The sequence below is a fragment of the Cnephaeus nilssonii genome (genome assembly GCF_951640355.1).
Source record: "Cnephaeus nilssonii genome assembly, chromosome: X".
In the NCBI taxonomy this organism is placed as follows: Eukaryota; Metazoa; Chordata; class Mammalia; order Chiroptera; family Vespertilionidae; genus Cnephaeus; species Cnephaeus nilssonii.
The window spans coordinates 40,529,041-40,546,649 of record NC_137071.1 but is presented as its reverse complement, the minus strand read 5'-3'; the positions used below and the strand labels follow the sequence as shown (position 1 = coordinate 40,546,649).

The following is a 17,609-nucleotide window of genomic DNA, read 5'->3' as shown; positions in this document are numbered from 1 at the left end:
AGCCTGTGTATCTGTTTTACTGCCAATACCATGGTTTTTTTTTTTATTATGTTTGTTCTGTAGTATAATTTTATGGCAGGTAGTGTGATACCTTCAGCTTGTACTTTTTTCTGATGATTGCTTTGTCTCTTTAGTTCCTTTTGTAGTTCCATATACATTTGATGAATTTTGTTCTATTCTTAAAATGTCATTGAAATTTTAATGGGATTGTATAAATTCTGTACATTGCTTTGGGTAATATGGACATTTAACTATGTTGATTTTTCTAATCCATGAACACAGAAAGTCTTTCCATTTCATTGTGTCTTTTCCTATCTCTTTTAACAATGCTTTGTATTTTTCAGTAGATAGGTCCTTCACTTCCTTTGTAAGTTTATTCCTAGGTATTTTATTTATTTATTTATTTATTTACTTATTTACTTACTTATTTTGTAATTGCAAAAGGAATTTTTTTTCCATTTCTTTTTCTGAAATGTCATTGTTAATATATAGGAATGCAGGGGATTTTTGTACATTGAGTTCTGTATCCTGCTACTTTACTATATTTGTTTATTGTTTCTAATATTTTTGGTGGAGTCATCAGGGTTTTATATATAAAGAATCATGTCATCTGTCAAAGTGACACTTTTATTTCTTCATTTCCAATTTGGATGCCTTTTATTTCTTTCTCTAGCCTGATTTTTTAAAGATATGGTTAATGTCACTGCCCAGTGTAAGCCACCATCATCATTCACATGGATGACTACAATAACTGCTGCATATTTACTCAGTCTGCTTTCATTATTGAACCTCCTCCACCCACAGTATATTTTCTAAAAAAGAGCCAGGTGATCTGTTAAAATGAAAATCAGATCATATCACTTTCCACTTAAAGTTTTCAATAGATTTTGAACACCCTTAGAAAAAAATTTCAAACTCCTTACCATGGCCCGCATCATCTAGCCTTAGACTACCTCTTCAATCTTAACTTGTGCCACTTGCCTACTACAATACTCCAGTCACGCAGGTTATCTGTCTTTTCTCCTATTAATGCAAGTTAGTTCCTGTCCCAGGGTGTTTTGTATTTTCAGTTCCTGTTTATTTTCAAGTGTCAGATCAAATGACATTTATTTATGGAAGCCTGCTATTATTCTCTATTATAGGGGCAGCAAAAAATGATTCAAGGTGCAAGAAATAGGGAGTAGTGAGTGAAGCAGCTTGTTGAAGACTGTGGGAGAACCTGATAATCCATGCCCTATTTAAAGAGAGATTTACTACTCAGCTTTAGCTAATTTCAGCATGTAGAAATGCAGATTGTTTGAGTTTTCAAGAGAAGCCAGAAATCTGGATTTTCATTTGGTAATATTCTAATTGTTAAAAATTAGTAACAAATGCAAAGTTTTAACAGACAAAAAGATCAGACAAAGGGGAAAAAGATGGCGACCGGAAGGAAGGTAGGGAGGGAGAGTGTGTGATCGAGTGAAGGAGTGATAGAGGTGTGTGTGGATGTGTGTGGGTGTGTGTGTGAGTGAAATAGGGACAGTTAGACCCTGCAGTTCTTCCAGGGGGCTTCCAATCTGGGCAGTCTTAGAAGGGAAAACCCCACAGTGCTGCAAACACTCAGGGAGGACACCAGCAGCACAGAGACCATGACATCTTGAAGAACACAATTGCTTGAGACTAGAATCCTAGCCTCGCCACCACGCAGTCTGGTCTCGCAAACAAACCAGGACACTACAGCCACTCTAGTAGAAGACCTGCCACCATAGCTGCAGACGTGCAGACCCTGGGACCTTCACCTCCAAAGGTGTGCTGCCTGACAGCAGTAAGTACACCCTCCCCCTCCCCAGCGCCAGAACTCAGGATTCTCCACGTTCCCAGCCCCCTAGGCACCCAGGCACTCCACTATCCAGGCAGTGCTTGGGAACCACTGAGAGCACCCGAGGGTGTGATTCTGCACAGACAAGGGATCGCGGCCCTGCAGTAGAAATTCTGAACTGCCTCTTCCTAAATAACTGCCAATGGATACCCCAACTGTGCAACTTCAGTGCGAGGGCCCCACAGAGTGCATCAGAGCACTGCATAGGCAAACGTACAACCAGTTCGCACGCACACTCCCAAAGCCAGCAAACTCATGGACACAGACAAGGGAAGGCACCCTGAGTCCATATATCCACAGGATCCTCTGGGGAGCTGCTTTGAGCCCCTGCTGGGTGTGATTCTGTACAGACAAGGATGCACTGCCCCGCAGCAGAAATTCTGAAACCCCTCTTCCTGAATAACTGCCCACAGTCACCCTAGCTGCTCAATCTCAGTGCCAGGACACCTCAGAGTGCATCAGAGCTCTGTGCCTGCAAACACACCTCCACATATGCGAATTTCCAACAGCCAGGCACCCTGAGCCCATCTACACACAGGGTGCTAGTGGGAGCCTCTGTGAGCTCTCCGAACAGATGGTTCCTCGGTGCCACTGTGAGTACCTGCTTGACACTCATAATTAAAACTAAGGGTGCAAGACAGCAAAAACTGGGACACTCCCCTCCATAGCTGATGACGTCTAGACACTGCAGTTATGCCTCACAAGCTTGCATCAAGAGAACCCAAATAGCTCAAGTTGGGAGATACACTAGATTACCAAGCCCAGGAAAACTGAAAGATTACACCAGTAGCACCATCCCCAAAAGAACCTGGGTAGCAAAGCAAGTGGATCTACAATTAAAACATTACAGGAAAACATGGGAAGACAAAAAAGCAATCCCCAAAGGAAAGAAAAAGAGGAATCCCTAGAAAAGGGAGTTAAATGAAATTGAGGCTACCAGCTTATCAGAGAAAGAATTCAGAGTATTTGTTATACGGATGTTTAAACGGATGGATGACAAATACACACAAATCAATGAGAATTATAAAGAGCTGAATGAGAATGTCGCCAGCATGAAAGAGAACCAAGGGGAGATGAAGAACGACATAGCTGCAATAAAGAACACAATGGAAGGCTTAAACAGTAGAGTAGAAGAGGCTGAGGACCACATCAGTGAATTAGAAGACAAAGTAGGAAAAAACTCACAAACAAAGCAGCAACTGGAAAGAAGACTTGAAAAGCAAGAGGAGAGCCTAAGGGAACTTTGGGACAACACAAAACGAAACAATATTCACTTAATAAGGTTCCCAGAAGGAGAAGAAGAGAAGCAAGGAATAGAAAACCTGTTTGAAGAAATAATGACAGAAAACTTTTCTGATATTGGCAAGAAAAAAAACCATGCAAGTCCAAGAAGTACATAGAGTCCGAAACAAGTTGAACCCCAAAAGACTGATACCAAGACACATCATAATTAAATTGGCGAACACCAATGACAAAGTAAGAATCTTAAAGGCTGCCAGAGAAAGACAGAAAGCTACCTACAAGGGATCTCCTATTAGAATATCAACTGATTTCTCAACAGAAACACACCAGGCCAGAAGGGAATGGAATGAAATATACAAGGTGATGCAAAGCAAGGGACTGAATCCAAGAATACTATACCCAGCAAGGCTATCATTCAAAATTGAAGATGGAATCAGAAGCTTCACAGACAAAAAAGGGCTAAGAGAGTTTATCACTACCAAGCCAGCAATGCAAGAAATGCTAAGGGACTGCTGTAAAAAGAAGAAAGAGAAAGACAAGGACAAACATAAACACTAAGGAAAAATATGGGAACAAACATGTACTTGTCAATAATAACATTAAATGTAAATGGATTAAATGCACCAATCAAAAGACATAGGGTAGCTGAATGGATAAGAAAACATAACCCATATATTTTCTGTCTACAAGAGACCCACCTCAGAGCAAAGGATTCACACAGACTGAAAGTGAAGGGATGGAAAAACATTTTTCAGGCAAATGGAAATGAGAAAAAAGCTGGGGTTGCGATACTTATTGCTGATAAAATAGACCTCAAAGTACAGACCATAATAAGTGATAAGGCCACTACATAATACTAAAGAGAAATTCAACAAGAAGATATAACTCTGGTAAACATATATGCACCCAAGGCAGGAGCACACAAATACATAAAAAATCTCCTGGAAGATATCAAGAGAGAGATCAACAACAATACAATCATAGTAGGGGACTTTAATACACCACTGACATCACTGGATAAATCCTCTAGACAAAAAAAAAAATCAGCAAAGAAACAGCAATTCTAAATGACACACTAGATCAGGTGGACCTAATTCACATCTTCAGAGCATTTCACCCCAAAGCCACGGAATATACATTCTTCTCAAGTGCACATGGGACATTCTCAAAAATAGACCACATATTGGGTCACAAGCAGAGTCTCCCCAAATTCAAAAAGATTGAAAGCATATCAAGCATTTTCTCAGACCACAATGGCATAATATTAGAAATAAACTACAACAAAAACATTCCAAGAAAACAAAACACTTAGAGGCTCAATAGCATGCTACTAAACAATGATTGGGTTATCAATTAGATCAAAGAAGAAATTAAAAACATCCTGGAGACTAATGACAATAATAACACAACAATGCAAATCCTATGGGACACAAGGAAAGCAGTCCTGAGAGGGAAGTTTATAGCTCTACAGGCCTACCTCAAAAAACAAGAAAAAATGGTAATAAATCAACTAACTCAACAACTCAAAGAATTAGAAAGAGAGCAACAAGAAAAGTCCACGGAGACCAGAAGAAAGGAAATAATAAAGATCAGAGCAGAAATTAATGACAAAGAGACCAAAAAAACAATACAAAAGATCAACAAAACCAAGAGCTGGTTCTTCAAAAGGATAAACAAGATTGATGAACCTCTAGCCAGGCTCACCAAGAAGCAAACAGAGAGGACCTAAATAAACAAAATCAGAAATGAAAGAGGTGAAATAACAACAGACCCCACTGAAATACAAAAGATGGTTAAAAAATACTATGAATAACTCTATTCTAACAAATTAGACAACCTGGAGGAAATGGACACATTCCTAGAAAAATACAGCCTTCCAAAACTTACTCGGGAAGATTCTAAAAATCTCAATAGGCTGATAATTATGAAAGAAATTGAAGCAGTCATCAAAAAGCTTACAACAAACAAAAGCCCAGGGCCAGATGGCTTCACAGGGGAATTTTACCAAACATTCAAGTAAGAACTAAAACCTATCCTCCTCAGAATATTCAAAAAAATTCAAGAGGAAGGAACACTTCCAAGCTTCTTCTGTGAATCCAGCATCACCCTAATAACAAAACTAGATAAAGACAACACAATGAAAGAGAATTACATGCCAATATCCCTCATGTACATAAATGCCAAAATCCTCAAGAAAATTCTAGCAAATCGGATCCAGCATTACATTAGAAAGATCATAAACCATGACCAAGTAGGATTTATCCCAGGGATGCAAGGACGGTACAATATTCGCAAATCAATAAATGTGATACATCACATAAACAAATTGAGAGATAAAAATCATATAGTCATATAAATTGATGGAGAAAAAGCATTTGACAAAATCCAACACCCTTTCTTGATAAAAACTCTCAGCAAGGTGGGAATAGAAGGATTATACCTCAACATAATAAAAGCGATATATGATAAACCCACAGCCAACATCATACTCAATGGGCAAAAACTAAAAACATTTCCCCTAAGAACAGGAGCAAGACAGGGTTGCCCACTCTCACCACTCCTGTTCAACATAGTGCTGGAAGTAGTAGCCATTGTGATCAATCAAGAAGAAGAAATAAAAGGCATCCATATTGGAAAAGAAGTAAAACTGTCTTTATTCGCAGATGATGTGATACTATATATAGAAAACCATAAAGAGTCCATCAAAAATTATTAAACTTAATAAATGAATTAGGCACTGTAGGAGGATACAAAATTAACACCAAGAAATCTATGGCATTTCTATACACCAATAGTGAACTAACAGAAAGAGAGAACAAAAAAGCAATCCCATTTACCATCATACACAAAAAATTAAGATACCTAGGAATAAACTTAACTAAGGAAATAAAAGACCTATATGTGAAAAACTACACGACACTTGAAAATAGAGATAGAGGAAGACAAAAACAGATGGAAGAACATACCATGTTCATGGATTGGTAGAATCAACATCATTAAAATGTCCATACTACCCAAAGCAATCTACAGATTCAATGCACTCCCCATCAAAATAACAACAGCATATTTCACAGACCTAGAAAGAACTCTCCAAAAATTCATCTGAAATAAAAAAAGACCCCGAATAGCTGCAGCAATCCTGAGAAAGAAGAACAAAGTAGGTGGAATGTCAATACCAGATTTCAAGCTGTATTACAAAGCCACTGATCTTAAAACAGCCTGGTACTGGCACAAGAACAGACACATAGATCTATGGAATAGAATAGAGAACCAGAAATCAACTCAAACCACTATGGCCAATTAATATTTGACAAAGCAGGCATGAACATACAATGGAGTCAAGAGAGTCTCTTCAACAAATGGTGTTGGGAAATTGGACAGATACATGCAAACAAATGAAACTAGATCACCAACTTTCACCATACAGAAAAGCAAACTCAAAAAGGATAAATGAATTAAACATAAGACTGGAAATCATAAAAATACTAGAGTAATCCACAGGCAGCACAATCTCAGACATATGCCGAAAGAACTTCTTCACTGATTCTGCTCCTAGGGCAATGGAAAATAAAGAGAAAATAAACAAATGGGACTACATCAAAATAAAAAGCTTTTCCATAGCAAAGGAAACCATCAATAAAACAAGAAAGCCAACTGCATGGGAGAACATATTTGCCAATGATATCAACGATAAGGGTTTAATCTCCAACATTTACGGAGAACTCATACAACTTAACAAAAAGAAGATAAACAACCCAATCAAAAAATGGGCAACTGATCTAAATAGACACTTTTTGAAAGAAGACATAATGAAGGCCAAGAGACATATGAAAACCTGCTCAAAGTCACTAATCATCAGAGAGATGCAAATCAAAACAACAGTGAGGTACCATCTCACACCTGTCAGAATGGCTATCATCAACAAATCAACAAACAACTATTGGCGAGGATGTGGAGAAAAATCACTCTTTTGCACTGCTGGTGGGAAAGCATACTGGTACAGCTAATGTGTAGAACAGTTGGAGTTTCCTCAAAAAACTAAAAATGGAACTCACATTTGACCCAGTTATCCCACTCTTAGGAATATAACCCAAGAAACTAGAAACACGAACCAGAAAAGATATATGCACCCCTATGTTCATAGCAGCAAAATTCACCATAGCTAAGATTTGAAACAGCCCAAATGCCCATCAGCAGATGAGTGGATTAAAAAGCTGTGGTATATCTACACAATGGAATACTATGCTAAGATAAAAAGGAAGGAGCTCCTACCATTTGCAACAACATGGATGGAGATGGAGAGCATTATGCTAAGTGAAATAAGCCATGCAGATAAAGATAAATATCACATGATCTCAGTCATTTGTGGAATATAATGAATGGCATAGACTGATGAACAAGAACAGATTCAGGGAATGAGAAACATCGATCTGAACCTCAAAACTCAGGGAAGGAGGGGGTCGATGGGAGAAAGGGGGAGAGATCAACTAAGGGACTTGTGTACATGCAATAAGCCTAATCAATGGACACAGTCAACAGGGGAGTGGGGCACGAATTGGGGATGGGGGATAATGGGGGAATAAGGAGACATATAAAAAATAATGATAAAAATAAAAAAAAATTTAAAAAAAGGAAATTGTGTGGTAACCAGAACCCCAAGGATGCCTGAGCACATCTTTCTTGCCATGCTAGCAGTCATCAGCTGTATGGTAAGATTACCTGGGGCAAATGGGGAAGTATTTTGGACTTATGTTCCTGACCCTTCATGGGTAAGACCCCTTACGTGGGCTGATCTCCTGACTAATGTAGTCACCAATAATACCAAACACCTTGGTCATCCAGAAGGACCAAGGGTGGGACAAGGAAGTATAATTACACAGGGGTCTCCACCCAGCTTCCATTTTGTATGACACCAAATCAAACCATTGCTCCTTTGTATGTAAAATTAAAGAGAGGTTTTTGGCTTATGTGGACACCAAAGAAAGGGATTATCACTACTTGCTTCTGGGAGAGGTATAGAAAATGTAACTAAGACATTGTCTATACAAAAAAAAAAAAAAAGGAAGCCAGTTTAAAATGGAATTGCCATGGCCTAGAGCAAAGAATATCCTTACATGATATTATTCTACAATGTCATTATAATTTTTCCCAGATTTGTGTTACCCCCATTACCTATAATAGTACCTCGCACCCTTGGGTATTAATAGAAAATCATCTTTTTGGTGCTTGGAGACAAAGGTAACACATCTCTAGATATTTTAGAATTACAACAGTATAATATACAATTATCCCAAACAAACTTACAAACTAATTCTTTGAATGTCTGGCAGCAATTTAAAAAGGACATGAAAGGGTTTAATCCCTTCCACTGTGTAGAGGGCCCCTTGGGAAGGCACCTGAGCATTCTAAATTGGCTCCTCTTGCCCTTTTGGCCAAGAGGGACCCTCTTCTCACAATCCAATTGTCCAGAGCTATTGCCTGAGGATTCTGTTCATGCCGAGGTTGAAGCCTTGTGATGACTGGTACCATGGATCTGTCTCTCGCCCAGTGGAGTGAGCTGGGCCCTCCCTGGAGAAGAAACCTTGGTTCCATAAGATATGTGATCAGTGCTGGGGCCCTGCCAGCAAGTGAGGGGATCCCAAGGCAGGTGCTGGGCGTGGAGGCCATGGGGGCATAGGCGACCAAGGAGACAGAATTGAACCTCACATCACCCTACTTGGCCCCGGAGGATGGCTGGTTAGCCAGAGACGGGTAAGATTCCTCAGGGAAGAAACCTAAGGCAGGCACAGTTGCAAAGGGGCCATCAGGAGAGAACTTGGAGGTCAACAGAAGTGGGGCACAGAACTTCACCCCCCCCCCCAAGTTTGCAGGGGCTTGAACCCTCAACCCTGCTGATGGAGGTCTCCTGCCCCCAGGGCTTCTTAGCTTCCCATGCCCAGCTCAATTCGGGTCCCAGGTAACAGACAGAGACTTGGCCGACAGCAGCTGCCCTCTCACTGCAACAAGACTTGATGGAGATGTCTTGTACCCATGATGCGGGGAACTGGGGTTTTTGATATCTAAATCCAGCCTAGCACCTGGAATGCTCAGGGTCTACTCAAGAAGGCAAATAATCCTTTCCACTAATATTTACAGGGTAAAATAAGATGGTTGTTAGAGTATTAAATTTGACAGTAAAATAGTAGTCAAGTTTTCTGGCTAATTTAAATCGGTTAATTGAAATAAGTGAATATTCTAGAATAATCATTTGTACTGGACAAAAAAAGCTGTTCCTAAAGTGATAACTAAAATTTTTATTGGTTGTTCATCTCATGGTAAAATTGCGTAATATGTAATGAACCTAAAGCAGTCACATTTTAGTGCAAAAAAGTAAAATTTAAAAGCTATCAAGATTATAGCATAAAATTTCCAAAAGCCTCCTAATATTTAAACCATAAAGCGAGGATAGTAGAAGAATATCATGTAAGGAAAAATATCCTGTAAGTAAATTACATGTAGAAAATTTTTACTTTAGAAAATTAACTTTCATTTGTAATGCTAACAGCAAGACACCCATATAAAACATACATGGTGTCAAAACAATCCAAAGGAAAATCGTTTGGGCAAAAAATAAAAAAGGATCACAAGTCAAATTTATAGAAAAGATTCCTTTATTAACTTTTGGTGGAGAATATGTTTGTATATTTTCAGAAAACAACTCAGAGACCATGTGGATTCCTGCAACAGAGAGGAAGTGACAGGAGTGCTCCAGCCATGAAGACAGAAGAGAAACAGTACTGAGATGAAAGACGCTGACAATGCCTTGCCATACTAGCAGTCAGCAGATGTGCATCACTGCAGGTTGCCCAGGACCAAACCAGAGAGGGTCGGACCTGCATTACCACCATTTGTCCACCATCCAGAACTGAAATATCATTGCTGTTATGTACACTTAAGAAACTGTTTGACATAGAAATTGGGACTCAAAAGAACTGTTGGCCCTGAAAGAAACTCACTATAGACTGATTCATTTGCCTCTCAGCATAACCATTATTGCTTGTCTCATTTTCTGTTCTTATAAGTGTATTTCTAGTATCACATGAGCTCACTCATCTAGGGGAAATGATTAACAACATAGACTGAAGAACAAGAACAGCATCGATCAGACTGTCAGACCTCAGAGGGAAGGTAGGGGAGGGTGGGTATAGGGGAGATAGATCAACCCAAGGACTTGTGTGCTTGCATATGAGCCTAACCAGTGATCACGGACAACAGGGAGGTGGGGGCATGCGTGGGGAGGGTTTTGGAATGGGAATGGGAGGGATGAGGACAAATATGTGATACCTTAATCAATAAAGTAATTAAAAAATAAAAATAAATAAATACACAATAAAAATAAAAATATCAGACAAAATACAATCCTGAACCCAGTACGTCCAATATGCCTCTTCTTTGTAATCACTGCTTTATCACATCATTCTGTTTTCTACTATCTGAAACTGTATAATTTGTGTCTGTCTTCTTTTCAGAATATATTAGTATGCCTTAAGACTTTGCTTAAAAATCATAATCACCATATGACATTAATGCTCTAGCAAAGTTAACAGCAAGTCCTTAATGTCAAGTAATACGCAGACCATATTAAAATTTCCCCATTTGTCATATAGGATCTTAATAAATATTTATTGAATAAGTAAATGATAAATGAACATAAATAACTAAAGTATACTTCCTAAAGTGTTGAAATAGAATGTTTTGGTCAAAAGAAACTTAGTTTTCAAATTTTAAAAAGCAAACAATTAGTTCAGCTAGTATCATTCTAGTCATGCATATAAAAACTAACAGTAAAACTCCACAGTAAATATTTACCCAAGTAAAATGAAGGCATATCTCTCCACAAATACTTGTACAAGAATGTTCTTAGCAGATTAACTCATAATATCTAAGCAGCAGAAATAACCCAAATATGCATTAATGTGTAAATGGATAAATAAACTATGATATATTCACACAATGAAATATTACTTGGCAATAAATGGAATAACATACACAGCAATGTAAGTTTCAGAAGCATTATGCTGAATACAATAAGGAAGACAAAACAGTAAATGCTGTATAGATTTATTTATATAAAATTCTAGAGCGGGTAAAACTAATATATGGAGGAAAAATATCAGAATAGTGGCTGTATTTAGTGAGATTTACTGGGAAGGAGCATGAAAGAACATTCTGTGGTGTGGTAATATTTATAGAGATTTTGGTTACACGAGTGTGTACATTTGTGGAAAAACTGAACGGTACATTTATGATTTGTGCTTGTTTTTATATGTATATTTCAGCCTCAAAAGAATGACAAATATTTAATTGCATGTGTACTGATATCTGCTACTTACATTTAAATGCAACAAAAATAATTAAGCTTTATGAATGATGGATAGAGGAATGAGTTTGTGAACAGATGTGTGATAAATCAATACAGTTCAATGTTAGTAGTGGACTGTAGTGGTGGGCATACAAATATTTATTGTATAATTCTTCCATCTTAGATAGAAGTTTGAAACTTTTTATAATAAAATGTTGAGAAAGACTCCATAGTGTTTTTCAGAAGAGAAGAGAACAAAAAGGGGCTAGCCTAAGGATATACTGTATATGACATAGACTTTCTGAGACACTTGCTGATCTGCCTCTCTGGTTGACTTTGGATGAACTGACCTCCACTTCCGGTCCTTGTGTAAACTGGTAGCTTCTTGGCAATATCAATGAGCATCTGCTTTTGGACCTCAGGTCTCTCTTCATTTTCATAGCGTTCCTTGTCTGTATAGGATAAATAAAACTGGAAGCAGAAGTGAGAAGCAAGTATTTATTTCCCAAGGTTCACAAAAAATTAAAAACAACAATAATTATTTAGAAGAAATTTGTTACCTATCCTGAAGCTCAGTTGCCTATTTGGCTTATAACTTTCTCTGGATAATTACCTTAATTAGCTATCTGGCTTTTATCTCAATCTTTATAACTCTGCATGATAGGTAGTTTTGTTTTATAAGTAAAATAAAACTTATATTAAGTAACTTGAGCATTGTTACACTCACTCAGCCAGTAAGTAGCAAAACTAAGCCCAAACCCAGTTCACCTTACTCCAAGACTTGTGCCCTTTATACTACAATATAATATTGCATTCAGATGTGTGATGTCTTAATGACAGGATCTCAATAACTATAAATAACTATGCTTATTATTAAGTTTTGAGTATTTTTCATAGATGACACTTTTGTAGGATCTGGATGAGACTGTTTGCGACATTATCTGGATATTCTAATTTTGAAAATAAGTAGAAATTTGGATATTCTCACTATTTCAATACTCTGGTATGAATCTTTTTGCCATGTTTGCACCAGACCTTAAAGCTTTCTTCTGTCTGGGCCAAAGAGTAGGTAAAAGTGAAAAAAGAGAAGGATCTGTGTTCATATTTTCTGGGTTTAAACCTCATATCTGCAACTTGATAGTTTAAAAAATTACTTTGGAAAATCAGACTCTGTCATTCCAAATTTATCCAACAGTAAAACAAAGGTAATGATAACTATTTAACGCACACAAAAATAAATGTTACTAAGCTTGAAAAAATATGGTTTTCTCTGACTGGATAAAATTATTTATTATGATTTCTTTATAATAAATTTCAAAAAATTGTATGCCAGGCCACAAAATATACAAAATTATAAGGCCTTTGATACATATTACCAAACAATCTTCTAGTTATTTAACAATTTACATTCTAACCGGTATATCATTTTTATTGTCTTTTGTGATTTTCTGAATTTCATACAAAAATCATGTATTACTTTATAATGAAGAAAAAATAAATTATTTTTAATGGTAAAAAAAAGTTTTGTTGGCCCAGCTGGCATTGCTCAGTAGTTGATCATCAACCAATGAACCAGGAGGTAATGATTCGAATCCCGGTCAGGGCACATGCCCAGGTTGCCGGCTGGATCCCCAGTAGGGGTGTGCGAAAGGCAGCTTATCAATGATTGTCCCTCATCATTGATGTCTCTATCTCTCTCTCACTCTCCCTTCCTCTTTGAAATCAATAAAATATTTTTTAAAAGTAAAAAAAAAGGTGCTAGATAGTAACAAGTTATTAAAAGTCTCTTTTATGATATTCATGACAGCAGGAGAGTAGGTAGAAGTTATACTCACCTTCTCCTCAGACCCAACTGGAATTACAACTTAAATATAGAATAATCAGCCTGAATTACCAACCAAAGACTGGGTAAACAGAAGTCTTATAACCAAGGATTTACAGAAGAAACCATATAGAAACTGCTCCAAAGAGGAAGGCTAGGGCCAGTGACAGGCAGCATCTGATATGTATCTGCAACACAGTCTCTCTCAAGAGTCCCCAGAGCCAACAAACCAAGTAGACACCTTCAGACAACATCAGAGCAGGATCCAATAAGTTTCACAAGCAGCATATTCAAAGGAAGATGTTGGCAGGTTCCAAACCCAGATGAGGGGAATTCCACTTTATGTGATCAGCACCTACACTGCAGTAGGTACACAGTGGTCAGGGTTGATCTTCACAGTCAGTGAGCCTGAAGGCCAGACTTATGCATAAACAGGCCAATAGCAATCAAGACTCAACTACAACAGGAGGGCTCACATAAACTACACAAGGGATATTACTGCAGCACCCAGCTCAGGTGATCAAGGAGACTACTCCACTGGATCCCACAAGACACAAACTACATAAGGCCAACCAACTAAGACTGGGAGACAGAGCAGATCTACCTAATACATAGAAACAACCAAAAACTAGCCTTTAAAATGAGGAGAAAAAGAAACATTCTCTAGAGGAAAGAACAGGAAAAATCTCCAGAAAAAAAGAGCTATCAGTAGGTCTCAACCTATCTAATGCCACGACCCTTTAATACAGTTCCTCATGTTGTGGTGACCTACAGGTTGAGAACCGCTAGCAGGGTCGCCTAAGACCATCGGAAAACACAGATATTTACATTACCATTAATAACAGTAGCAAAATTAGTTATGAAGTAGCAACGAAAATAATTTTATGGTTGAGGGTCACCACAACATGAGGAACTGTATTAAAGGGTCGCGGCATTAGGAAGGTTGAGAACCACTGAGCTAAATGGAATGCAGCACAGCAATTTATTAGACATTGATTTCAAGAAATGGTTATAAGGGGTCTCGGGTCCGGGTGAGGCCGTGCGCCCCTGGATCCAGGTGAGGCCACGCGACCCTGGGTCTGGGAGAGGCCACGCGCCCCTGGGTCTGGGTGAGGCCACGCGCCCCTGGGTCCAGGTGAAGCTAGATCCCGGGTCCGGGTGAGGCCATGTGCCCCTGGATCCGGGTGAGGCTGGGTCCCGGGCCCGGGTGAGGCCACGCGCCCCTGGGTCTGGGTGAGGCCACGCGCCTATGGGTCCAGGTGAAGCTGGATCTTGGGTCCGGGTGAGGCCGTGTGCCCCTGGATCCGGGTGGGGCCGCGCACACCTAGGTCCGGGTGAGGCCACGCACCCCTGGGTCTGGGAGAGGCCACGTGCCCCTGGGTCCGGGTGAGACCACGCGCTCCTGGATCCGGGTGAAGCTGCATCCTGGGTCCGAGTGAGGCCGTGTGCCCCTGGATCCAGGTGAGGCCACGCGCCCCTGGGTCCGGGTGAGGCCATGCGCCCCTGAGTCTGGGAGAGGCCACGTGCCCCTGGGTCCGGGTTAGGCCACGCGCCCCTGGGTCCGGGTGAAGCTGGATCTCGGGTCCGGGTGAGGCTGTGTGCCCCTGGATCCAGGTGAGGCTGGGTCCCGGGTCCGGGTTATGCCGCGCGCACCTGGGTCCAGGTGAGGCCACGTGCCCCTGGGTCTGGGAGAGGCCATGCAACCCTGGGTCCGGGTGAGGCCATGTGCCCCTGGATCCAGGTGAGGCTGGGTCCCGGGCCCAGGTGAAGCCACGCGCACCTGGGTCCGGGTAAGGCCACGCGCCCCTGGGTCTGGGAGAGGCCACACGCCCCTGGGTCCGGGTGAAGCTGGATCCCGGGTCCGGGTGAGGCCGCGCGCACCTGGGTCCGGGTGAGGCCATGCACCCCTGGGTCCGGGTGAGGCCTCGCGCCCCTGGGTCCGGTGAGGCCATGCGCCCCTGGGTCCGGGTGAAGCTAGATCCCGGGTCCGGGTGAGGCCGTGTGCCCCTGTATCCGGGTGAAGCTGGGTCCCAGGCCCGGGTGAGGCCACGCACCCCTGGGTCTGGGAGAGGCCACGCGCACCTGGGTCCAGGTGAAGCTAGATCCCGGGTCCGGGTGAGGCCGTGTGCCCCTGGATCCGGGTGAGGCTGGGTCCCGGGCCCGGGTGAGGCCACGCACCCCTGGGTCTGGGAGAGGCCACGCGCACCTGGGTCTGGGTGAGGCCACGCGCCCCTGGGTCCGGGTGAAGCTGGATCCTGGGTCCGGGTGAGGCCGTGTGCCTCTGGATCTGGGTGAGGCTGGGTCCCGGGTCTGGGTGAGGCCGCGCGCCCCCTGGGTCCGGGTGAGGCCACCTGCCCCTGAGTCCGGGTGAAGCCGTGCCCCTGGGTCCGGCCGAGACCAAACCAGAGGGAGTCGGACCTGCATTACCACCATTTGTCCACCATCCAGAGCTGAGGGGCCAGTGCCGACATGTACACATAAGGAACTGGTGGACATTGATATTGGGTCTCAAAAGAACTGTTGGTCCAGAAAAAAACTCACTACAGACTAATTCATTTACCTGTCAGCATAACTATTATTGCTCGTCTCACATTCAGTTCTTATAAGTATATCTCTAGTGACATATGATCTCGCTCATCTAGGGGAAATGATGAACAACATAGACTGATGAACAAGAACAGAACCAGAAACAAGGAGGCATTGATCGGACTATCGGGCCTCAGAGGGAGGATAAGGGAGGGTGGGGGAAGGGGGGGAGATCAACCAAAGGACTTGTGTGCATGCATATGAGCCTAACCAATGGTTAAGTTCAACAGGGGGTTGGGGCATCCGTGGGGAGGGGTGTGGGATGGGAATGGGGGGATGAGGACAAATATGTGACACCTTAATCAATAAAGAAATTTAAAAAATAAAAATAAATAAATAATAAATAAAAATAAAAAGATTAGCCTGCTTAAAAAAAAGAAAGAAAAAAAAAAGAAATGGTTATAAGGATGCTCAAGGAACATGGTGATAACTACAAGGAACGTAATGGGAACTACAATAGCATGAAATAGGACATAGAAACCATAAAAAGAACCAGTCAGAAATGAAGAATGTAATTTCAGAAATGAGAAAAATACTAAAAAAGTGGAAGAAAATGGCGGCTGAATAGGCAGAAGTGTTGTGCATCTCCTCCTGGGGACAGGCCAGAAAAGCAACTAAATTGGAGAACATCCACCATGAATTAACAAATTAGACACAGCTGAAGAGACAATTTTCTATAAGGAATGGCAGAGGACACGTAGAGAACACTGCTTGCCAGCTATAACACATGTGAAACCACCATCGTGTCCCAGCAGTGAGTGGCGCAGTACCTCCCGGCAGGCTCTAAGACATCTGCAGTGAGCACTCACCAGAGTGATCTCCTGCACCAGGCTTCCTCACCAGCCTGATGGGACCCAGTGTCCCATGATCTGGCTCCAGGACCCTGGAGTGAGTGCAAGCTAGTGGAAACCCAGTGCTCCACCCCCACCCCAGGCCCCAGAAATGTGCTGGCTAGTTTGACCCAGAGCCACCCAGTGCCCACTCCACCACTAGCCCTGGGACCTACTGTGAGGGCAACCCAGAGCAACCCAGTGTGCTCCTCACTCCAGGCCACAGGAGAGCATGGACTGTGTGACCCAGAGCAACTAGCACCTGCTCCACCCTGGCCCCTGGGACAGCCTTGCTAGAGCATCCTGGAACAACACAGCACATGCCCCACTCTGGGTCAGAGTAGAGCATGGACTGTGTGACCCAGAGCAACCCACTTCACCCAGGGCTCTGGGAGGGGCAACCCCGAGCAACCCAGCATATGCCTCTCTGGGCCACAGGAGAGCACAGACTGTGTGATTCAGAGAAACCTGCCCACGCTCCACTCCAGGCCTGGGAGGGGAGACCCAGAGCAATACAGCTCATGCTTCACGCAGGGCCACAGGAAAGATCTAACTCTAGCCCATGCTCCTGGGACAGTCTTCCACCTCTGGAGGAACCCAGTGCATGCCTCACTCCAGGCCACAGAAGAGTGCAGACTATGTGACCCATAGTAACCCACCCCTGCTTGACATGGGGGAGGGGATAACTGGAGCAACCCACTGCACACCTCACTCTGGGCCTCAAGAAAGTTAGGACTGGAGTCAAGATGGTGGCCGGCAGGACAGCAGTGAGGTAGAGAGTGTGAGTGAGTGATGGAGTGAAAGGGGAATGTGTGGACATGTGGTGTGTGTGTGTGTGTGTGTGTGTGTGTGTGTGTGTGTGTGTGAGGGACAGTTAGATCTTGCAGGAATCTAGGCAGCTGGCAGACCAGGATCTACTAGATGAGGAGA

The 17,609-nt window shown here is 42.0% G+C and overlaps 1 protein-coding gene across 2 annotated transcripts in view; it reads right to left on the bottom strand.

Moving 5' to 3' along the window:
• Positions 1-17,609, bottom strand: part of ZDHHC15 (zDHHC palmitoyltransferase 15) — a gene marked incomplete at both ends in the record, with an annotated part of 368,662 nt that overhangs the window by 108,927 nt on the left and 242,126 nt on the right. For both annotated transcript variants that reach the window (XM_079764776.1, XM_079764777.1), the window contains one exon: positions 11,792-11,912. In XM_079764776.1, the coding sequence (XP_079620902.1) occupies positions 11,792-11,912 (121 nt within the window). The remainder of the gene's footprint in view (positions 1-11,791; positions 11,913-17,609) is intronic.